General features: G+C 34.1%; 2 protein-coding genes, 1 long non-coding RNA gene and 2 other non-coding genes across 5 annotated transcripts; 3 read left to right on the plus strand and 2 right to left on the minus strand.

Annotated features, from left to right (window-relative positions):
- The first annotated feature begins 515 nt into the window (after positions 1-515).
- Positions 516-5,113, plus strand: LOC105346974 (L-sorbose 1-dehydrogenase). Its single transcript, XM_011455808.4, has 12 exons — positions 516-673; positions 1,335-1,474; positions 1,610-1,818; positions 1,936-2,125; positions 2,220-2,354; positions 2,486-2,607; positions 3,131-3,298; positions 3,500-3,647; positions 3,907-4,061; positions 4,191-4,368; positions 4,530-4,752; positions 4,840-5,113. Exons 1-12 carry the CDS (start codon positions 633-635, stop codon positions 4,970-4,972), a joined length of 1,842 nt encoding a protein of 613 aa, XP_011454110.3. The 5' UTR covers positions 516-632; the 3' UTR covers positions 4,973-5,113.
- A 5,478-nt stretch (positions 5,114-10,591) lies between these two features.
- On the minus strand, positions 10,592-10,755 carry LOC117684979 (U1 spliceosomal RNA). Its single transcript, XR_004598722.1, has one exon. It is a non-coding gene; the product is annotated as a U1 spliceosomal RNA (small nuclear RNA).
- A 673-nt stretch (positions 10,756-11,428) lies between these two features.
- On the plus strand, positions 11,429-11,500 carry Trnag-ucc (transfer RNA glycine (anticodon UCC)). Its single transcript has one exon. It is a non-coding gene; the product is annotated as a tRNA-Gly (tRNA).
- Positions 11,501-15,619: 4,119 nt separating this feature from the next.
- On the minus strand, positions 15,620-16,286 carry LOC109621068 (uncharacterized). Its single transcript, XR_002201653.3, has 2 exons — positions 16,146-16,286; positions 15,620-16,069 (listed from the first exon to the last, which is right to left on the minus strand). It is a non-coding gene; the product is annotated as an uncharacterized lncRNA (long non-coding RNA).
- Positions 16,286-19,325, plus strand: LOC105346973 (NKAP family protein CG6066). The gene is made up of 3 exons (XM_011455807.4): positions 16,286-16,419; positions 16,674-17,987; positions 18,751-19,325. Exons 2-3 carry the CDS (start codon positions 17,059-17,061, stop codon positions 18,989-18,991), a joined length of 1,170 nt encoding a protein of 389 aa, XP_011454109.3. The 5' UTR covers positions 16,286-16,419; positions 16,674-17,058; the 3' UTR covers positions 18,992-19,325.
- The last annotated feature ends 5,076 nt before the right edge of the window (positions 19,326-24,401 follow it).

The raw sequence follows: 24,401 nt of genomic DNA on the forward strand, positions 1-24,401 counted from the left end.
ATTAATCATCAAAGAATGTATTTTATTGTTTAAGTATCTACAAATGTAGACAATTTAAGTGAAGAAGTTGGGTACACCTAGGCACATTTAGGTGCCACGAAAAATCAAGACATGTATAACACATTGTTATACATGTATGCACATGTATAACAATAAACAAGTGATAGAATATACAATTACTGCTGTTTTTAGGTCAATACGACGATTAAGCTACCCGAGATGTACAATATTCACCGCCCCAAGTATACGTCATTTGAATTTATTGGACTGTATAGTACAAAATCAATCGTAGTGTTATCACAGGCAAAGACACTGAAGAATGTAAATATATGCATATACATGTTTATATATTTAAGCACACAAATTACTTGGACCTAAAAATAAGGTAAGAAGAGAGAAAAAAAAAACCATCAATAGGTTTGATATTCTCTTTGACCATATGACATTTTTTCCACGTTTATGATTTGAAAATAAATGCATGTTTATCAAGACAGAGGTTAACTTGAATAGCAAATTGCCCTCCAATCCAAGAGCATTCGCGTGTCCCCGAAACTCCGATAAGAAATGAGCTGACACAGAATAATTATGGCTTAACACAGTGTGGAGGAATAGGTGACACAAACGGAAAAAATATGAAGAAAAACTCCAAGCCACCTAAAAACGAGAAACCCAGGTAAATGTAATTCATTTTTAAACTGTCTATACTTCTCGCATGTTGTATATTGCTGTATACCGTTATGCTTTATAATATGGGGCAAAAAATTATGCATTTTAAAACGAAGTACCTGTTTCTGAGAAACAGCAATTAAGACACAATAAGATTCAACATTGTTCTTAAGTTGCTTTTCTTTGGGTGAAGTTTAATTGGCACTTTTCACCTAAGGTGTTCCTTCCCCCTTTGCATTAAGAAAGGAGAAAGACAGCCACTTCCATCTTTAAACATTTCATAGATACATTTATAGGTAATCCTTGAATGACCACTGAAAACTTTAACTTTCCTTATCAGTAGTCATAATTTACGAGTTTATGTATTAATTGAGAGAGAGAGAGAGAGAGAGAGAGAGAGAGAGAGAGAGAGAGAGAGAGAGAGAGAGAGAGAGAGAGAGAGAGAGAGAGAGAGAGAGAGAGAGAGTTTACGTGCGTTTTATACAGCACACACTAAGGTCACTAGGTTTTATGTTAAGAAGTCACTGAAAAGTTTTCGGTACCTTTTTATTTCTTTGCTCAATGATTTATACCTCTTTTTTTTCCTTTACACCATTTTGATTTGAGATAGAGACAGAAAAAAAATTAATAATGCAGATAATACAGTATATATCTTTCTATGTACAAAGGTCACAACCTTGGAACAATGCGTGGAAGGCCGTGCCCATCTTGATACTCGCTTTGTCTGTGATTATACACTATTATCTTCTGAAAGAAGACAACATTCACATAACAACTCAACTAAACGCAACTTATGATTTCGTTATAGGTATGCATTTAAATATAATAAACATAACTAGATAATGATAAGTAACTTCGATATAAGAATAACTATATCAAGTTTATTTCTAAACTTTTACTGCATTTGTGACAATACAGCACTATCTGATTTTTCCCCATTTAGTGGGAGCTGGATCCGCCGGTTGCGTACTTGCTAACCGGCTGACAGAAAATGGCCAGTTTTCCGTGTTACTGTTGGAGGCTGGAGGGAATGATATGGGGAACTACGTCTACGACATTCCCGGTTACACCGACAAAGCCGTTCGAACGCACGCAGACTGGGGCTATCACACCGAGCCACAAAAACACGCCTACAAGGCGTATAAAAAAGAGGTAAAAGGTATAAAAGGCGTAAAAAGTGGCGTTTATAAATATATGTGTATGTCTAATTTACACTTTCAAAAACTGAATTATGACAGTGAATATATTCTTCAAATTTTTATTTCATAGATAAGTTTTTGGCCACGAGGCAGGACTTTAGGCGGAACAAGTACTATAAATAGCCTTGTCTATCATCGAGGTGGGCGTGGAGATTATGATAAATGGGCGGAACTTGGAGCAAAAGGGTGGGATTACGATAGTGTGTTGCCGTATTTCTTAAAATCCGAGTCCTTTCAATCGCCATCGTTTAGGGATAGCAGTGAGTTTATCTGCCTATTGTTTTCGTACCATGAAAATGATACATAATAATATCGAAATTTGATCTACGTGTATGCCTTTATTCTTCGTTCCAGAATATCACAATACGAATGGACCATTGAAAATCACCGAAACAGCTTTCACACGGACAGCCGACATCTTTTTGAATGGTGGAAAAGAATTAGGCTATAAAATTCATGATTGCAATGGAAATGATGGCGACCAAGAGGGTATATGTGATTTGTTAAAAAAAAATTTCTTTAAGATTGATGTATTTGTAAATAGATTTACGTTGGATTATATGCATGTTCTAAATTCTATACTCTGTCCTGACATATTTACCTTTCCCTTCCGTTTTAAGGGTTTTGCAGGCTTCAGACGTTTACCGGAGACGGGTTACGGTCAAGTACAGCTCGAAGTTTTTTAATTCCTGCCTCTAAGAGAGAATATTTACATATTTCAATCAATTCTCATGCCACAAAGGTAAAGCAAATAAAATTATTATGCTCTTTTGCAGCAGAGCATTCATAGGGAAGAGGTTGAAAATAAAAATTATCAAATTCTAGAATTATGATATTTTTTCACGCGGTTTTGCATTTTTAACGATAAGTTTTGAATAATTCATTAAAATTTAAAATGAATCAGAATTATTCAAAAGTCGCAAGACTTACACCAGATTTGAAGATAAGAAAAAAATAATTTAAACTTCGATTTAAGCAAACAAGTTCATTGCAAATGTAGTTCACAGTATTTTGAAAACATCCAAAAAGCATTATCATGAAGTGACCGAAAATAGCTTTTGCACTTGATGGAAAATTACTGGTATGCATCTACTAAATTTTGATTGAGTTGATAACACATAATTTAATGTGCATCTCTACATTTATATTGTTTTCCTTTAGGTGAAGTGAATTCCATTTTTTGGTTGCTCTGTTCTCTTTGCTTTGAAAATAGCGGCAAGAAAGTTTCACCTTCTGTATAGTGTTTATATAAGTATTCTTTTTAGATTCATTTTGAGGGAAAATCTGCTACAGGGGTATCTTTCGTTAGAGGTGGCCTGAAATTTACTGTGAATGCTCGAAGAGAAGTTATAATATCAAGTGGTGCTGTTGGATCGCCCCAACTTCTAATGCTTTCCGGTGTGGGACCTAAAAAGGATATGGATAAACTCAAAGTACATTTACATAATAATAAGTGATTACTCCATAGCTTATTCATTGCCAGTTGAAAAACAATGCAACGATAAAGAAAGATTAACAGTTTATTCAAATTTTGAAGACCTGTATCATTACTTGATAGTAACGAAAATATTCCTTGATTGGACGTTAAATAATGTGGATTGTGAATTGTTGACCAATCAATATATTCGTTACAGATACCGTTGGTGGCAGATCTACCAGTCGGAAAGAACCTTCAGGATCACATGATGTTCCCCGCGATGATCCACGTGAACGAATCTATCAGTGGATCTGATTGGGTGTACGGCTTTTGGAGTCAGCTGAAATACTCACTGTTTAGATCAGGTTGGTGCACTATAAAACACTCGGCTCTTATGATTGTCGTGTTGCTTTTCAACAAAATATTTTTTATTAAACTGTTTTATAAAAATGTTGCCCTTGGGCAGAATTTTATTTCTTTCTACTATTTTCTCATAAATAATGGTTATTGTTTCATTCAATCCTTTTTTATAAGCAGTATTTCAATAAATATTTGCTTAATACATAAGATGTGGAATCCATTTTGCCACCATTGATATATTGTCCTATTTGTTTCCTTTTTAAGGACCTCTGTCGTTTGCGGGCATGCGCGAAGCTGCTGCTTACTTCCGGACGGAAAGATCAGCCTCGGACATCTCGCCGGATGTACAGTACCAGCTACACAGCATAGACATCAAATACGAAAAGCGATTCTCCTTTTTGGATTTCTCAAAACCGAAGGTTGTAAATAATCTATGTTGAAATCAAGTTTAAAATTTTGATTTTTTCCTATGTCGTTACCATAGAGAATTTACAAGATTCGGAAGCTACAAAGTTAATCGGAAAAGGTGCATTTATGAATTTAACCAGGCAATGACAGAAGGAGATATCAAAGGAAATGGGCAACTTTTCACGATAGGAATCATGGCCCCGCAACACCCAAAAAGCGTTGGAGAAATCCGCCTCCGATCCGCAGACCCATTTGATTACCCTATAATTGATCCACATTATCTGGAGGATCCATATGACATGGGATGTTTCATAAGAGGTATTCATACATTGAAATTTTCGGGAGAAAAAATATTCACTTCCATAACTGTTTCGAAGAAAAATAAATAACGCTTTTGAAACTTGAACTATTGCATTATGCAAAAGAAGAACAGTCTTTCTTGTTGAAAATTATGAGTAATAGTCATTTGGTTGATATAGGAATTCGCAAGCTTCAGGATCTTGTGGCAACAAAGTCATTCCAGTCGGTACAGGCCAGAATTGTCCAGATAAAGCACGAGGATTGCCAATCAAAAGACCAGGATGCTGATGAGCATTGGGAATGCCTCGTCCGCCATTACGCCCTGACGAACTACCATCCCACCAGCACCTGTAAGATGGGGGCCAGAGACGACAAGACAGCTGTTGTTGACCCTGATTTGAGGTATTCAACATTTTTAGTTTTCGATTCAAATAATGATTTATTATTTATTAGTTCCTGTCATGTTTGAAAATCTTCCAAATATTTCAGAGTGATAGGCATAAAAGGTCTACGTGTGGTTGACGCATCTATCATGCCTTTTGTAACCGCTGCTAACACAAACGCACCTGTGATCATGATCGCCGAAAAAGCTGCTGACGCCATTTTAAATGCTATCAAATAGCAAAGCCATAAAACTTATGCTTAAGTGCTATCATATAGCACTGATGTAGCTGTCCACGTAGACAAAATAATATCACTGTTATTTGTTTATATATGTATGCATGTAGTTGTTATGATTTTCAATAAAAGAAGTTAAGAAAGATGTTTAAATTATTTGTGTTTAATGCTATAAACTGATTTATTATACCTCATTATAATAATTTTGTATAACTCGTTATAGACAATCACGTGTCATGACAATAAAACTTCAAATCCCCCTGTCATCGTCACCATATCCCAAGCCATGTGAATTTTCATTTAGGATACTTTTTTTTAGTTCAAATGATTAATTCTAAAATGGGAATTATATCAACATTTTAAATTCTTTTTAGATCAGAAAACTGATATAGAAAGAAACCAGTAAACATTTAATAGGTTTTTGCTTTACAAGAGTTCCATGTAAAAAACGATTAGAAGCTGATATATTTACATTTTCAACTAGTCTTTGTCTGTGATAACATTATAATCCAATTTTGAACCCTAAAACCCAATAACTTCATAAAACATGAATGTAATTATATTACACAAGACCAATGTTTTCATGCATCAGACCCTGGAACTAAACGTTTTGATCACAGTCTCACTATTCCGATATATTGTTAATGTTGGAGAATAGAGACTTTGATCAAACATGATGTCGTCTGGTTATGATTTTATACACCTGTTTTACTTTGTTGGCCAAAATCCTGTTCAGGTGGATTTCTAATTTAAACGTCAACCTCAAAATTCGAAACAAAAGGGAAGAAGAGAATTGTAAATTTTGTAAACGAATAAAATGTTCAACCCAATGATATTTATTTAACATGAGTTCATACAAATACATATATACTAGCTGTTTTAAAATCTGTTTTGTGTCCCAGATGGTTTGTATTCGTTCAAATTGTCGTATTTAGTTGCTGATCTCACAATGATCGTGAAACCGACATTTGTATGGTTACGTATTTATTTGAATTAAGATTATTAATAGATATTTAAGCAACGGGATACAAAAGATTGTAAGAACAAAATTCTATCAACTGGATTCACAAATGCTGGTGTTCCTCAGGGTTCTGTTACTGGTCTATTATTATTTTTTTACTTTATGTAAATAATGTTTCTAAATATATGAGATCAATTTGCAGTCTTTATGCTGATGATAGTTCATTACAACAGTGTTCAAGCAATGTTGCTGTCTTGGAAGATGATCTACATTGTGATCTTTATCTGTTTAAGAAATGATAAAAGAATGCAACTACAACTTAACCCACACAAAAAACAAGCTGTATTTTTTTAGTTCTCGAAACCTTCACCAACCTATATTGTACGAAAAATTTACGGACTGCACGAGATGACCATGGTATGATGTCAGATAGAGGACGATACACAATAATTAAGTTAATTTTACTTACTTTTTACAATCAGTTTATGAATTTAGAATAATATAAAAAGATGTAAATATTAACAATATACTTAATATACTTTCTCTGATGATTCACGCGGGTTAAGGTGGCGATCATTGCAGAAAAAAATACATAGCCCGCTAAATTATTAATGCATTAAAAATGCTTAAAATGGCGTTTTTGTCTAAATTTGCAGATAGTTTTGACTGAACTCAAGACACACGACAAAAGTATAGCCGGTGATTCAAATCAAGCACACTTTCGATTCGTAGATTATATACTGCTGCATGGATTATTTAAAGGATGAACAATTTGATGATGCCAAATACAAAAGTAAGTATACATAGGTATTGGAGGCTTGAATTCTGTGAAAGACAGGTCTACGAACAGGGTGAATGAGCACGGGTATAGGGACTGTGTCAAGACACGCGGAAGGGTCGACAGAACGCGGGAAAACTCTGACCGACTTCTCTAGTCCCACGATCGCGTGCAAGCATCTTGATCAACAGACACGCAACATTCACAGAGAGACCGCATGGATTTTTGGGGACTGCTAACCTAGAGTCAAAAGACTGCTCGAGTATAGTACACTAACAGTTACAAGTAAACCAAAGGAGTGAACTTTGGGGTAAGAGTTTTGCGGTATATTTTCTTCAATATAGTAATCGTTATGTTTGCACTGCGATGTTTGGATTATGTAAGATCACGTTGTGTAAGCACTATAGTATAGTCCGAAATCACCGATTGATTCAGGCACTTGTGCTGATAGACTCAACATAAAAAAAAATCATATCCTCCTTTGTATTTGCCAAGCAAAACACATCAAGAAAATGAGAATACTGTGTTTGAAGTTATATTTTAACTCGCTATACATGTGTACAAGAGTTATCTCCCGTTTAGCACATAGGAAGCAAGTGCATCTTCACAATCCCTAAAATAAAGTTATATAGCATTTTTTAGTGGATTTTTCCTCACATTCTGACTTTGCTGAAGTAAGCTGAAGAAATTATACGCTCTATAGATTTTTGGTATTTACCACAATACATCATAGGCAGGGGAAAATATACAGAGATTTTTGTATACTAAGTTGGCTATTAAAAGCGTCAACATTTTTACTCTGAGCATGCACTTGATGGGGCACAGTGGTATTGCCAAAAAGAAAATATATTCTCGAAAATGAAAGAAAAGAGTTGTCTTTATGTCATAATCAGAGAAACCGTGGAGAATGTGGATTTTCATAACACAGATTTAGTCGTAAGAAGAAAGCGTAAAAAAGCTTTGAGTTAATGTAGAAAATAATTTTTTTTTAAGTTAAAAAAAATGAACAAATAAATAAATAGCAACATCTGATTACACGAGTTAAACACTTTTATTTCATTGGTTATACTCATAGATTTATCATTAAAATTAATGTACCGTATAACATGATGAAAAATTTATGAGCGAAAACGGGATTTGCTTTGCATGGATTTACTTTGATTTGTTTTAGGCCTTTAAAAAAAATTGTGTGTTTAGGGTAACACTGATGAAAAAATTAGGTTAGGTAGGTAGGGATTTTTTTAATCATATTTTTTTCTGCATGAATCCTAAGAATGTCTGTGTCATATTTAAAAACGGATGTTTTAATAGATATAATATAAAACTTACAATCGGATAAAAAACATACATCTAAAAATGGTAGGATCGGGGCATTTTTGTAGGTTAGGTCGGGTTTCCCTAAACCCAAAACTTTTTTAGGCCTTATCAAACTGGTTAGATTTGTCAGTAGATGTGTAAACACAATCGGATCAAATTTTAATGCATATGAAGTGTAGATATAAATTGCAGAACAATAATGCGGTTTACATTTTTTGGGAGTCGATTTTAATCAACTCTCCTATGCAGTTACTCTGGCAAACAGAAAGTGAAACAGTGTTTGGACCGAAGAACAAATCATCACCGCTGACAAGACTTAAATCTCGAAAATAATCGATTAATTCGGTGTAATGAATTCTGAAGCACTGCTTTTCAAGGAAACTTATTTATAAATACCATGAAAATAGTCAGATTTTAAATGATAGGAACAATTTAGATATTTTTTCTAGTGGTATGTATTCCTACGCTAGAGGAGATTACTATAGTCTCGTTCAACTAGACGATCGGTGGTTTCCGTAAATTTTCGACAAGCAGAGAATCTCTCTTGCTTGTCGGAGATTAACGGAGAAAGCCGAGCGTCTGGTTGAACGAAACTAGAGTCCAGTATTGCTTGGATCCATACAATTTTTCAGAAATATTTCGATTACTGATACATACATGTACCTTGGTATTATTAATATTACAATACATGATTCATATGGGTTTTATCGAAATTCTTTTCGGAAAAGTCCGAGTATTCATATTATAAAGATGTGCGTAATTCAAATACATACATGTATAAGCAGAGACATAATTTTCATATGGGTGAATGTCTTTTTTTGGCATTTAAATCGTCGCAATTTTCCATCTGTGTATTTATGATATGAAGTATTTGATACTGCATATGTATTTTATATCCAGTTTTTGTAAATTTAATGGGTTCTTTGATAATTTTTCAGAAACCTTGATGAATTTTAATAAAATAAATACGACGGACATTATATGAAGGGAAACGTGATGACTAGAAAGACAAGAAAGATATACCGATAGTATTATGTGCAGGGAATGAGTAGGAATTGCAGACGTTTAGGCCCCAACATGTTTAGGCCCCAAGACGGTTAGGCCCCAGGTAAGATGTTTAGGCCCCAAGATGTTTAGGCCCCAAGATGTTTAGGCACCTGTTGCTTATAATAATAACTGATATGTGAAAGAAGATGGCTTTTAAGCACTTTGGAGCCAATAAATGCAATTTACTTTGATTTGTAGTAAACTAACAATCGTTACTCAAACATGGCGTTGTTTACTTTATATACAAATTCTCGAAAAACATTATGCTATAAACTTGCATGCACACGCTATCAATGATAGTATCATCCAGCATGGTTATGTGTCCGTGCTTTAAATCAGTTAATACCGTGATCAGATCATACTTTCATCACAAAGAAACGAACAAATGTTATATAAGGCGAAGTATTTCATTATTGATATTTCAAGAAAAGAAAACAAATTATTGTATTTTTTTTCTATTATTGGAATTATACAACACTTGAATGTCATAAAATTGTTCAGTAAGCTTATTTATGGCAACCGATTTATACATAATATTTTTAAGAAACCTTATATATCCCAAAAGAATTCACCTACTTATTACCCAAACTAGTACAAGTTCAATTCAATTCTTTATTCACTCAAGACCAGTTCACTGATATTTGAGGTTCAAAATCAGTATATACAAATGTACACAAACACAGTCAAGGATCACATGTACAGTAGGAGTAATTAATAATGAAAAAAAAGGTTAAATTCACAATACATGTACAATAGGTTGTTAAAATTGGTTTCTGGAAGAATAGACTTTGAAAATTTTCTTAATAAATATTGACAAGTTTTTCTACATTAAAAGTATTCATGAGTGAAATATTATTTCCGTGATCATATTTGTACAATTAAAGGATATCTCCCCAAATTATGTAATTTTTCTGCCAATGAAGCTTAACTTGTATTTGGACTGTCTTCTTTTGGAGACCCGTCTCTTCATTTTACTTCCAAAGTGAGGTATGAAACCCTCATTGTATTACTAGAGGATCTCTTCATTATCTTCTCCTAATTAGCACCTATCTAGAGAGGGAGCAGGATACGCTGGGGTGTTGTTTTAACAATTTAATTCATGTCATACACAACTTGAAGTAAATGAAAGTCTTTACCGTTTCTTTGATCTCTAATTAGAAAATTAATTATAGAAAATAATATGATGTGACAAAATAATATGATATTTAAAAAATAATAAATTATGCATAAGATGCAGATTATACTTCTTTATAATTTTTAAAGTAAATGAAGTTTTAAATAATAAAATGTAAAATATAATTAACTTATACAAATGTATGCTGGTGCCTCAACCATTATTCATTTAAAAAATAAAATGAAAATTATAATAACTTAGAAAAATGTAGGCTGGTGCCTAAACATCTTGGGGCCTAAACATGTTGGGGCCTAAGCGTCTTATCAATGAAGGGACTAAACATCTTGGGGCCTAAAGGTCTTGCTACCATGAGTAGTTGTTGTAAGTGTCTTATATTAGTTTTGACCAGGGGTTAGCGCGAACGCAGACCCCCACACTAAAAAATTACGTGCCCGAGTAACCCGCATTTGGGGTTATCGCAGACTTCAGCCAAACCGGAGTGCAATGGTAAGGCCTCGATCTGGGGGAACCACCTTGCTGATCATGGTATCCCCTGCACCAGGTAAGTATGATTTGTTAATGGCAGCATTAGCTTTTATAATGAACGTTAGAACATAGAGTGTGAGTGGAAATAATTTTAATGTATTGGTTTTGTTTTTGTTTTTTAAACTTATCTGATAAGTATTCATGAGTTTGCAAGTTTATTAAATATAAAATACTTTATAATTTAAATTATTGTTTTAATGATATATTTATTATCTCGGGAAATAATTGGTTATTAACTTTATGTATGTTTTTTTTTCTCAACAGATTAAGGGCGCATGTTTGACATAATGTTCGATAACTCTTGTTTATGCCACGTCATATAGATAGTTAGTTGCTTAGAACAATGAAAAAAATGTGTTTACAAACCCTAAAACTAAAAAAGGATCTTTTATGTTACATTGTGAAATTTAATGCATCTTTTTAATCGTGTATAGGCCCCATATTCTTTTTTGTATCATTGTACCTCATTTTGTGTATAATCATTTAACGTATAAACAACTGATTAGCCTGATGAAACGTTTCTTATAGATAGGTATGAATGCTCCTCTCTCTCTCTCTCTGAATAATTACACTATATATCTCCTGTGACTGTTAGTATTACAATATTCAAATGTATTTAAAAAAAAAAGAAATTACACAAGTCTTTAATGGCTCAAATCTTTTAATTACATAGCAAAATTTTTCCTTGTGTTCTCAAGCGTCGGTGGTGTAATGGTCAGCATGGTTGCCTTCCAAGCAGTCGATCCGGGTTCAATTCCCGGCCGACGCATGTTTTTTGTTTACTTTTGTGTGGTGTTATCACGAGCACAGAATGAGCTTTTATTTTTTTTTTTATCGTTCAGTAAAGTTTATCAATACAAAACTTGTGGTTAAGGAAATAAATGAATTTTATGAACAAAAGAAGTGAACTTGCATAATGTAGTGAATAGAATTTGTTACATGTATTGTGAACTTTTGGTAATTTTCTATTGCATCTATTTATTGTTAAGATCTACCCCTGTTGCAGTTATAGTTGTGAATTTGCCCGTGGTATGTTTTAGTAGACTGCATATTTTAATATATTAGATGAAACATTTGTCATGGAAAAATTGTATTTTGAAAAGTATTTTAATTAAAAACATATTTGTTTTGACAAACGTCGTGTATTGTACATGTTATTGCTTTATATCAAATAAAGTAAAATTTGAAAAGCTGCTGTTGGGTAAAAACTGCAGTAGTAGTGGTTTGGTTTGAACATATTTTATTGTATAAACATATACAAATGGTTCGAACACAAGTTCTTACAACTTACGAGGTTCTTACCAAGTATAACAATTTACAACTGTATAGTAGTTTAGAATGGAAAGTACATAGAAATGGATATTACTAATATAGTTAAGTTATTGAACAAACATACATGTAGTAACAGTTCTGTTGAATTTGGTTTAGGCAGTAAAATTAGAAATTACAAGAATCTGCCACAATCTCTTATAAATCTTTGAACAGCTAAAAAAATATGTTGGTTTAAATTGACACTCAGAGATTCATCTCCCCACAAAAGTAAATGACAATTAATAATATTAATTTGATTTAAGTTCAAAAGGTTTGAAAACAATTCATTTCGTGCATTGGTATAATTTTTACAACCAAAAAACAAATGATAAGAATCTTCTGGTAATCCGCATTGGCAATTAGGACTTTCAATAATATTTTTTCTGAAAAGGACGAAGTTTAAGATACAGTTATGTCTAAGTTTTGTGTGTATGATGTTAAGTCGTCTCTTGCCGAAGTAAAAATAGGACGGAGGTTTAATTTGGTTTAATTGAATACTGCTTTTGAAACTTGTAAAGGAGGAATTGTTTCTGATAAGTAAACTTAAACTATTCCATTTATTGATCGTGTCAGGAACAAACGATTTCTTGAATATTTCTAGTCTGCATTTTGGAATAGTATAGTTTTCTCGATTGCGTGTATTGTAATTCGATTCTGAAGTCCTAATAGAAGGGAAATTTCTTTTAAATAATCAGGTACCAAATTATTATGAATTTTATACATTGTGCTGTAGTAGTACATGTGAATTGTGTTATATTTGTCGGTAATCTTGCAAGCATTATTACTTTTCCAACCATATAAATTAAGGGCATACCCCCAGTATGTCATACTACATCATATTATCATGGTATCATGTTGACTTACTATTTCATGCGTGTTTGCATCAAGAGTAAAAGTAATAGGAATGCACATGTTACATGCATTGACGCGCATAGCGTCATTGTTATTGTTATTCCTTGGGGTTGTTTTTATATCTTTTATAAGGGGTATGTTAAAGGAATTCATTCTCTCTCTCTCTCTCTCTCTCTCTCTCTCTCTCTCTCTCTCTCTCTCCAGGTTCAATGCATTTCAAAATTTAAAATATCGTGAATTTAGATGAAATACCCTTCAAGAGTTGAGATATGAACATAAAAAACGAACGAGAAACGGTATGTAGCAGACGAATAAATCGTTGTCTGTTGGAGCAGATTTCAACATCCATCGATGCTTCGAAATTGACGCTTCCTCTACCCCGGAATCGATAAAACAATTGTAAACAGGAATATATCTCGTGCACACATCGCTGGTTTAATCTATGACCACGAGCCTACAGGTATGTAAATCATTCAAACAATCACTTAGTTACAACTGTCAAACTGCTTCAGGTGTGATTTTACTGTACAGAAAGCTTGCCTTTTGCATTGTTGTCGGAATTCGTTTTGAATCCAATGTTGTCTAAATGGTAGTATTTATATTTGGTATTGGAATGGCAAAAACGCCCGTTTCGCAACGAACAAAAATCAATAAATGGGTATATTTCGAGATTATTAAGTAAAAGATTGTTTGTATATAATTGTTCTCAAGATTTTTTTTCCATCTGTCCATTAAAAAGATTATTATCGGGTATCATTATAGTTTAAGGCTTGTTCTTCTTAAAGTATATATCGATTTATTTTATTCCGTCTAATTCAAAACCAGGTTCAAATCGATTAAAATAAGCATGGTTAAGCGGTAAGTGGAGAGTTACATTGACGAAAATTTAGTTTTGTTTGAAAAAGAAATGCAAAATTGGAGGTACAAAGTATTTCTATATGAATTTCAATTCTGTAATGATTAAACAACAAGTGTATTACCCAAGGGTTGGTAAAGTTATTTATGTAACCTTCATTTCAGTATATTTTTACCTGCAAATTAACCCAAAAAATGCGAAATCACGATCACTCAAAATTTGAAAAAGACAGTCCAGACCTGGAAAATAAAAATTAAGGAAGATTTGAAGCGACGAATTTATATGCTACTGAAATGATTTTGTGATAAATAAACATAGTGTTTTTTAAAAAAAAGGAGCTTTATGATTCATTCAGTGGCGTCAGAAGTTATGGTCACGTTCAAATTTGGAAAAAAGTGGGGGAAGGCGCAAAGTCCCAGCCCCCCCCCCCGATTCCGACAGCGATGATTTAATTTACGTGAATTTGCATTAAATTATCAAATGAAACCTAAGATCTACATGGTATAATTTCATTTCGATCGAAACATGAGGAATAAATATTTAATGTAGAATACCTTTATAATCTTGTCATGAGTCAGCAAATAACTATAAGCTATGGCCAGGAGGACTTCACAAACCCGTATCATTATGTGCTAGTAAATTATCAATAGACATAAAACCCTGTTTGAAAGTCGCAATGTTTTATGATGCTTTCAAAATTCACCAATTTTATTATATATGATTAGTAAGCATGCAAGGACGACTCATCCAATCGAATTGTTTCATGAAGATTTGAAATTTGAATTGTATTATTGTTTGTTTCATGGTTGTATTGTTGTGTACACGTGTTTTGATCACATGTTCTTGTGATTTATATGAATGTATCGTCAGCTGAAAGAATTTCCGTTAATTGTTTCATAACTTTGTAATGTATAAATATTATACACGCCTGCCAGTGAATGAATAACTCGTAGCACAAAAGGGCCCTGCATCATAACTTTGTAATGTTATACACCGAAGTGAATAAATTTCGCATAACACGAAAGGGCCCTCTTTGCACTGACGAAAAAAATATTTGTTGACTTTGAGAAAGTACATGTAAAATGACATAGTAGATATACCTTGTATATTGATACTATTTACTTCATTTTAAACATGGTGATTTTGTAAAAAGCAGATTAAATCTTAAAAGACAATGCTAAAATCGTTGTTGGTTAATTAATAACATAAACAGGTAAATAATTAAAGTTTTCAATTACACTGTGTTGGTCATTTTAATGTTTAGAGTAAATGTCAGAATAAATCATATATTATGCCATGTAACTGTATACAAAAATTGCTGATTATACTGTTTTACTTGCATACTATGATGACCTCCGTACGTAGACAAAAGGACTCTAAATTAAATATTTACATTTGTACATGTAACTACCCATCTAGTAAATTAAAGATTAATAAATACCTCCAAAAGTCTTAAAATTGAATGCAAAGGGCGCTCCTTTCTCTTAATAGGAGAAATACATGTACATTGTATATATTTACAATTAATGATATCAATTTTTATAAAGAAATAAAAGCGGAACAGATGTGCCGTGTAGTACGTTTTCTCACGTATTACTTGAGTTATATTGAATAAAGAGAATTTTTCTCCTTTGACTTTGCTAATGTGTTTAAAAAAGTATCATAAAAATGATTTAAAAAGATTTACTAGTACAAATAATCCTTCGAATTTTAAGTTTCTTAGATTTTTGCAGCAATTCCGCCAAAGCATGTAACATTTTTCGTAACACATGACCTGTCCTATTGTCCGTGTTTCATATGCCATATTTTGTAAAATTCATTAGCACTTTCTGTCACAGAGAAAGAAAAAATCAAATAACACGACTTGCGACCTATATTGTCAATTTATTGACATGTATTTGATGCATTTTATTTCTGCAGACTTGGCGAAAATGGGATTTTTGGAACGCTGGAATCGAAACAAAAACAATTCTGAGAGAGTTTACACCGAGCGGCGTCCCCTGGAAACTATAGGCTCCATCATCTTCGTCTTCTGTAAGCCTCTCTTTGTGATAGGAATTATACTAACAATTGTTATATACACGGAAAAAGATCCGACGGACTCCATCTCTTCCTTCCGGATCATCGGTCCGGTCTTTCTGTCTCTGTCCGCCGTGTTCTTCGTCTTTGGCGGATTCATGACGAGCCCCTATTTCCCGCTTGTCTTGGAGAGATGTAAACGGAAGAAAAATACTACTAGTTCCATAGCGGCGACTGGAGTAAATAAGGAAGAACCCGCAGTAAAGACCGTTAGAGTGCATCCATTGAAAACCGCCGATCCTGTTAACGTATAGTAAACGATCGATTAATTGCTTAATTTTTGTAGCTACAAAGGAAGAAGAAAAAAAAAACATACCCTCCCTCTTTTCCATATATAGCATTTCTCTCGTGACATTTCCAAGAGATATAGATGTGTCGTTTTGTTGTAGAATCTTAAAAAGTCCCCATGGTGACGAGATGTTTTATCAAACAAGTTAGTTCGTCTTTTCTTTTAAACGTCGGCCCGGTGCAGGTCTAAAAATAGGGAGATATGGTCCAAGGATTCCACACAAAACAACAACAAAAATGGAGTCTCTGTCTCCAGAGAGGGAAAATGTCAACCAAAATATCTCATAGTGATTGAGTTTCAGGTAAGGTTTAATTTTTTCTTTCACAATAAACAAATGTCAACCAAAATAAGCACATCTTTTTTCTGTTTCTGTCGGTATATCAAATTTTGTAAATTTTCCTATATGACGCGAACTAGATTAAAAGACCACCCACCTTAAACCAAGACATGTTTTGATCGGTTTTTCCGAAACTTAACTGAGTGCAAACAAGGCAGTTTCCAACACACTGAAACGTATTAACTGTGTTGATTTTTCATCCCAATGATTTTTTTTAGAGTTAAAGTGATATCTGAAGATGATGTACCTGTGCAGTAATAACCTGGCCAAATTTACAGGGCAAGAGATGAATAATTAAAAGGTACTCTAACGAAGTCCAGGTAAACAGACCCAGAGCCGTGGATCCTGCGCCGGTAAGATTCGATTTCTGGAGTATAGTTGCAAATAACGTGGAGCTCCTAGCTCGGTCACGTTACATCAGGATCTCGTCGTCAGCCGGCATCCGGTATCGTTAAAATGTCAATACTCTGATCTAAATTTTGAACTGTTTACATTTTTCCCCTTTTCTCTCCCTCGATTCGTTTTATAATTGAACTGTTTACAAAAAAAGTGAAGGAACTTTTTATCAGGCGTGTAGTGATATTGCCTCAGTCGGCATGAACCATGGATCCAATACAAAGCAAATACTGGAACGACCAAATAAAGAGCCTGGTGGGGCCGTGTATGGTGACTTTTGCTATACCCCTGACGATCCCTGGACTAACTATCACGCTTGTAGCGTTCAGTGACGAGAAATCATTCCCTGTGTACGGAACATTACACATCACTGGACTCATCATTTTAATCATATCCGTGCTTCTGATCCTTTCGGGGTGTATCCTGAAATTCATTTGGAAACCTATCATACTCCCTGACATTGAGCGCCAGCTGTCCCCTCGAGAGTCTTTCAGGAGTGAGAGAGGGGATTCTTTCTACAGGAGAGAAATTGAGCGCATTCAGCGTGAAAATTTGAGGAGGTCCAACCCCGCACCTGAGAGACAGCGAAAGAATAGTTCAACAAAGACAGAAGAAACTGTTTTAGACTCTCAGAAAGGTACAGACACAATTAAATCTATCGATGTTGCACAATCAGGGAAGGCAGGTAAACAGTCTGGAAGAAGAAGCGTAGAGCAAGACGATGCACAACCCAAAGGTTTATCAGCATTACCCCCAAATGACTTATACTTCCAGTCTCCGCGTGGAGGCCGCTTACCACCGATAGAGACCACAGACAGGGGACCCGTACCCCGTAACAGAGTTCCTAGTTCTGATCGCGAAGTCCCGGATGTGCATGTGTCAAGAGGAATTCGACTCAGTGATCCTGGAGAAACAGAATCGGCGTCTAGAAAGAAGAAAAAGAAACGTAAACGCCATCGCAGAAGTGAAGAAGGAGGAAGGAGCAAAGGGGAGGAGGATGAAGGAGAGGAGGAGGAAGATGAGACTATTCAAAGAGGAGACGAAGTTAAAGACAATGTTTCTCACGCACAGAGTCAACTCCAGCTGCCAAAATTACAGAAAGCCAGAGAACATCTGTTGGATGAAAACAACTCAGGGTAATGTACCAGTTAATTAATTACTTCATAAACATTTTGGGGGTACACATCGTCTCTTATATTTGTTTTCAATTTTTTGTTTTCAAAAAGATATGATTGAAATAATCCTCTGCATGTTATTTAAATCAAAACTATTTGACATAATTTTCCATATTATTGTTTGATGCATTGAGAAATGCATGTTCCGTTTATAACAGTTCTATTATACTTGTACTTGTAAGTTTTGTTATGCAATGAAAACTAACATATGTGTACTTGTCAGTTAGTTATAACTATGAGCTAATTATCTGCGAACTACAATGCATGTGTGAGGGTAAAAATCAATCAACTATCGATTTGGTGTGAATTATCTCGAAGATGGGCATCCCAATAAATCTTTTTGATAAGGCTCGATTTCCAGAAACTTCCATTTTTTACTCATCAAATAACCATAACAAGAGCTGGGAATACAGTTGTATATCCTGGTTAGTTCAAGTCAGTAATTAGTTGGGTGACACACAGAAAACGTATGCGGTATTTTGAAAAGCATAAATGCCGAGTGCATGTATACGAAAACGTTATTGACTGATCGGATGGAAACACATATACTCTTATATTTAACGGAATCCCCTCAATTAGAAAATGATTTCAAAATATTTAAGTTAGAGTGTGAAACACTTTGTACCACGATTCCTTCATGGTAATGGTATTTGGCATACACTCTTTTTCATGCTAGACTTCATTTATATTCTTCTACATTTTTTTTAATTTTTTTTTTTTACAGGGAATCCGCAGTATCTTCAAATCGTAGTCTACTGAATGAGGAGAATCCAGACACCGGAAAGAAAAGAAAAAGACGCAGGAAAAAGAAAGCATTAAGTTCACTACGCCAAGAATCTAAAGAACAAACGAATTCTGTCCAATCAGTGTGTCGCTCCTCATCACATGGGTCGTGCAATGACGATGACGTCATAACTCGCAATCTTTCCGATTCGGATAGCCCGCATCCGATTGACTCTAATTAGCTTTTTAATTGACCGAATAATCAGTTAAGATGTATGTGGTTGCCAAAGCTCAAACTGGACGTGTTGTCGTAATGCGTCAATGAGGAACTATATGCGGTATGTCCGCCCCATTACGTAAATTTGTGCGCACGAGTGCTTCAGTATTGTTTACGATTATTTATTTTGCGTAACCAGTCTCATGGCTTATTTTGACTTCATGAAGCAAAGTGATTTTCTGAAAACTAATGAAAATTCTTGATCCAGTGATTACAATCTGTGATATTATTTTTTTCTAATTTCTTACTGTACATACTAACATGGAGTCTTTTCTTATTAAATGGGTTTTTTTAAAAGACGAATTTTGTTTTCAAAACAATATTTTTCTATATAACTTTACAGTTTAAAGGAAACAATGCAGATTTTTTTTTACAATTGATTTCACAAGGTACCCAGATGTAAAATAATGCGTAATGCTCTACAAATAGAGAAAATCCTTTAGCTTTAAAGTTAACAAACATAATATTTCCTTTGTATATCATATACTTCTTTCCGTGTTCCGTGTTTATGCATACGAATACTTGAGGTCGTTTACTTCCGGCAGTATAGTTCTCTAAAAATAACAATGCACAGGTGTCCGTCTTAGTCCAGCATGTAGGAGATATTTTCAGCATCGATATCTGAAATTATATTCTTACCCTTAGAATCGCTTCCTTCTGTAACTAATGTATTATGTATAAATAGGCATATCTACCAGTATCTACTTCGTGAAATACGTTACAGGGAATCATTATCATATTTTATGCTGAAGCAGTAAAATGAAAACTGTGTAAATAGATATACTGTATGGTTCACGTTTTTCATTGAGAATGATAGTTTAAAGTCGACTTTAATAAGGAATAAGGAATCATTCTTTGAGTATTATGAGGTGATAATTTTGGTCGGGGCGTGATCAAATCCAATAAAGACCGAAGGGCTTTATGATAGATTTGATCACGCCCCGACCGAAATTATCACCTCATAATATTCAAAGAATGATTCCTTATTACTTATATTTATATAATTTTAGGCCATCGTACGATTAAATATTTAAATATAAATAAACAAACCCCGCTGGCGCCTCGATTTGGCGTCATTTGTATTATGAGTTATATAGTACAAAATCGATACGTAGTGTTATCACAGACAAAGACACTGGATAATGTAAATATATGCAAATAATCCACCGTTTTTATATTAGTGGACATCTAAAAAAAAAATCAAACAATTTCAAAAAAGCACTTGAATTAATTAGCTATTGTATAAAATTCTGAAAAAATTGTATTTTTTGTTTACAAATTAAGTAGACTCTAAAGATTCAATAGACTTATTATATTTTTCGACGTATCATATTTTGTGATATACTTCAATCATGTGTTAGGCTTAATAACTAAAAAAAATATATTCAAAATTCAGTCAAAAATTAATTATGCACATTCCCTACCCAATGTTGTCTTTTAAACTCCCATTTCGGCAAAAACCCTCACTCTAGGGAAAGATAATATAATCTAAGATTTGAGCGACCTTTAGCCCCTTGACAATTTATTTGCCCAGACACTTTTCAAAGAGGGAAGAATTTGGAACAGCTGTTCATGATCGTAACATCAGGCGTTTTTAAAACAATTGATATTGGCACATCGAAAGGTTTTAATAGGGAAAAAATAATTATGTAGCATCAAAATATGAATAACGACTCCAGAATTTTTACATCTTTACTTAGTTTGAACAAATAGTTTGCAGGGCGACTTACCACTGCAAGAAGAAGTAAATAATCGAATTCAAAAGGTAAACAAACACGTACTTCCGGTAATCATTAAACTCACTTAATACGTCTTAGAGTTAGATTAGGTTGGTTACCTATGTAATGTGATACAAGCAGATAGTTTATTACACCAATGACGTTGTTATAATTTGAAATTAACAACTTTTTTTGAATTGTCAATTTGTACTCTGCTAATATCTGCGAATAAACACAAAACTAGTTACAGGCAATTGCAAACTATATATGTAACTAGAACCGTTTTAACAAGAGCTTGGACTTTCTGTGGGATGTTACTATCTAGTTTACTCCTCAAAACAACCTGTCAAATTAATATTGACCTGCTTTCAAAACCGGAATGTTGTTTGCCAAGATCTGCTCTGCTGTGTGAAATGGACGCTGTTTCAGCGAAATATACATATCTGGGTGAAGTCGGGCGAGTGCCATTATTCATATTTATTAGCCAATGACTGGACAGTTAATCATGAATAGACCCCGCCTTCGTCAAATCGGAGTTTGTTACGTACTGCCCAAAGTCCAAGCTCCGTTTAAAACGGTTCTAATGATGACAAAATTAGACCCTTTTCACCCCTGCGAATGTTATTGTCATTTAAATTTTAGACCACGTGGTTTTATTTGACCCTTTCAGTTTCGCAGTAAAAATTGTGCCTCGTGTTTATAGTCTAGTTCATAGAATCTAGGTACTATAGTAGTCAATTATTAAATCTAGAGGTTTATTGATTTGAAACTTTATCTTCATTAATTGGTGGATAAAATGTATTCTAGAAATAAATGTAAAAATACAAAAAATAGTTTTTGTCTGCTGTTGCAACAATTAACATGCTAAGTAGAGATTCCCCTGAGGATTAGTTTTCGATCCGCGCCTGACCTAGTAATAGCATCAATAGTGAAACAGACAATACTATTTTCTGCAGAATGTTCCTTGAAAATGACTCGATATACTAAGTTTTTATGCAAAACAAACATCCATTATTTTTTTTAAAACATGGTATTGTACACCACAAGCATCAAACATGGATATGATTTTATTAAGCCACGCAATGTTTATATTTTCAACCACTCAACACGTGGTTGAACACGAACGATAACTCTGTTCTGAATATTATCGTTTAATATAAAAACCGCTAAATGGTGAAATAAGACAAACATATTAAGAGAGTTTCATGTTTTAACAAAAACCAAAGTAGGATACGTTATGAAAAACGACCAGTACTTACGTATTTTGAGAATATTATCCGAACACTTATACTTCCGCTCGAAATTTCACAGGAACTGAACAAACCAAGGTGAAGTCTCGTGAACTTTCATTCGAGCTTCTCTGGATTTATTACATACTTAGCAACGATAAAGAAAACATTCCGAACACATTCGCAGGGGTGCTTTTGAACTGAACCGAATCAGGCTGATCTATACAAATAGATTGTTGTTTAGTATGCATGTTACCATGTGAATAATAAGTAACAGCCAGTTTTACATTCGTAAAAATTCGTTAAAAGAACAAACCATCTCCATGGCAACAGTTGAAATGCATGTCACAGCTGCATAAAAGCGGTATACCTTTTTTTTTAAACATTTAAAATGGCGTTCTTTAACATGCAACGACATTTAAGATTAACTTGATAGAATTATCTGGAAAAGTATGTTTTGTGATTTAAAAATGCAATATAGAGAAGACTTCCTGAGTTTTACTTTGTAGCATATTCTTAGTGCGTTGAACCTCGAGCAAAAAGCGGAAAACGAAAAATTAAACAAAGATTAATGCACAATTTTTGTCTAGAGTTGTTGTTCTTTCCATTCAATAAAAAAAACAGAGAGAGAGAGACTTTAATGGATAGATCGTTAATCATTAATATGTTTTAATTTTTATTGGACATCTACACAATCGGGTTAATATATAGGGAGAGTGTTCACGAACGTTTTCATTGCAAAAGATGAATCGATGCATGGCGCGTTTGGGTGAACTTTTTCTGAACTTGTTATGTTACAATGTAAATAATATATCAATCTCACATTCATAGACAAGTCGATTTAAAAAAATTCCCCATGACAACAGGTGAAATGAAACACTGTTTTTAAAAAAAGGCTTTGTTTTACGCACATCAAACTCATCATTTTCTATGTCTCTTTGAAATGGCTGTCTATGAACAAATGTTACGATATAAGGAATTATAAACTTCCCAAAAATATATAACTACATGTATATTTTTAGAAGGAGTCTAGTGATTTGATATATATTTTACATAATTGTTGCATTTTTAATCATTGTGGAGGTTCGAATTCATATATAAAAACTCAGTCAAAGATAAAATATTTTCGCCCTCCCTCCTGAGTACAGTTCCTATATAGGAGAAAAGTATTCTACCAGATGTACATGTAAATAAAAGTATGATGTACATGACTGTACATAATGCACATAAGGGTATATATACAATCGCAACTTCTCGGGCCTTTCCGGCAGAAGTCGGAAAAACAACACTATAACCGGAGGTAAGTGTAACGGTTTTTCAAGTTACAAATAAAATAATCAGTTTATAATTCGTGAGTTCGCTTAGGTTTCCTTCCTAAGAATCAAGTAAGAATCAACAAATGCAACGAATATTTCAACTGCCAATAGAACACGCAGTAATAATAAGATTTTCCTTGGGCCTACCTTGGCTATTTGATTGTCGAACAACTAACCAGAATCAAAATACAAAATTAACCTATAATCAACTATCCGTAGACTGTGGATTTAAACAAACAATTCTGTTTGCTACCACTGTGCTACACAACCACTATCAATTCACCAATACACGGTCAGTCGAAAGTCACCAAGACACAATCGAAGTCACAAAGACACTATCAAGTCACTAAGACACTACTTACAGAAGCAGGGTTAAGAACTGAGTGGTCTAGCTAACAATTCTGTTGCTTTCCGACACAGCTCAAATCCCTGTTCTGTAGAACTCTAACCGAAGAGATTCACCAGAAGACCGTTCGAGTCGTTCACCGGCAGAAGACTGACTAAGAATGATAGGGTGGCTGTATATATACCCTGCAAGTTCTCACTGATTGGTCTAATCATGCATCATTTCTATTGGGTATACTGATTATCACTGATTGGTCAAAAATGGAGGCAAATGATTGGTTAAACACAGGATACATTTCAATCCGGAAGTAAAATCATTACATTACCCACGCCTTCGAAAAAAATATGCGTCCTCGCATTCCAAAATAAAACATAAGTGTCATCGAAAACATTTATTAAATACTGATATGATAACAGTGATTGTTTAAAGGTGCCTCCTACTAAACATTCGTGATCTTTAGTAATAGTCAAAACTGTTTTAGTCACTTTGGTGTGCCTGGGGAAATCTGTCTGAACAGAAGTACAATGGTCATTTCATTGTAGACTCTTCCCTGAGAGTTAGCTTAACTTTAGGCATGATCTACAAAGAATAGAACTAAAATGAACAGTAGTCATCAAGATAGGCTGGTCGTTTTGTACGTCTTTTACTTGTTGTCATGTCACGTTTCTCGTCGTCAATCTGGTTGGAAACGGCTGCTTCCTGCTTATTAGAGGCAACTTCTTTGTATTGCTCTCCTCTCAAAACTTGTTTCACAACTGGTCGGATT

Source organism: Magallana gigas, chromosome 7 (assembly GCF_963853765.1).
Source record: "Magallana gigas chromosome 7, xbMagGiga1.1, whole genome shotgun sequence".
NCBI classification, from domain to species: domain Eukaryota; kingdom Metazoa; phylum Mollusca; class Bivalvia; order Ostreida; family Ostreidae; genus Magallana; species Magallana gigas.

Excerpts from the sequence above, each read along its gene's own strand:
- LOC105346974 (XM_011455808.4), top strand. The coding sequence starts at position 633 with ATGAAGAAAAACTCCAAGCCACCTAAAAACGAGAAACCCAG. Across the intron at positions 2,126-2,219 it reads GCCATCGTTTAGGGATAGCA|AATATCACAATACGAATGGA; the intron begins GTGAGTTTATCT and ends TCTTCGTTCCAG. Across the intron at positions 3,299-3,499 it reads AGGATATGGATAAACTCAAA|ATACCGTTGGTGGCAGATCT; the intron begins GTACATTTACAT and ends TATTCGTTACAG.
- LOC105346973 (XM_011455807.4), top strand. The coding sequence starts at position 17,059 with ATGGATCCAATACAAAGCAAATACTGGAACGACCAAATAAAGAGCCTG. Across the intron at positions 17,988-18,750 it reads TTGGATGAAAACAACTCAGG|GGAATCCGCAGTATCTTCAA; the intron begins GTAATGTACCAG and ends TTTTTTTTACAG.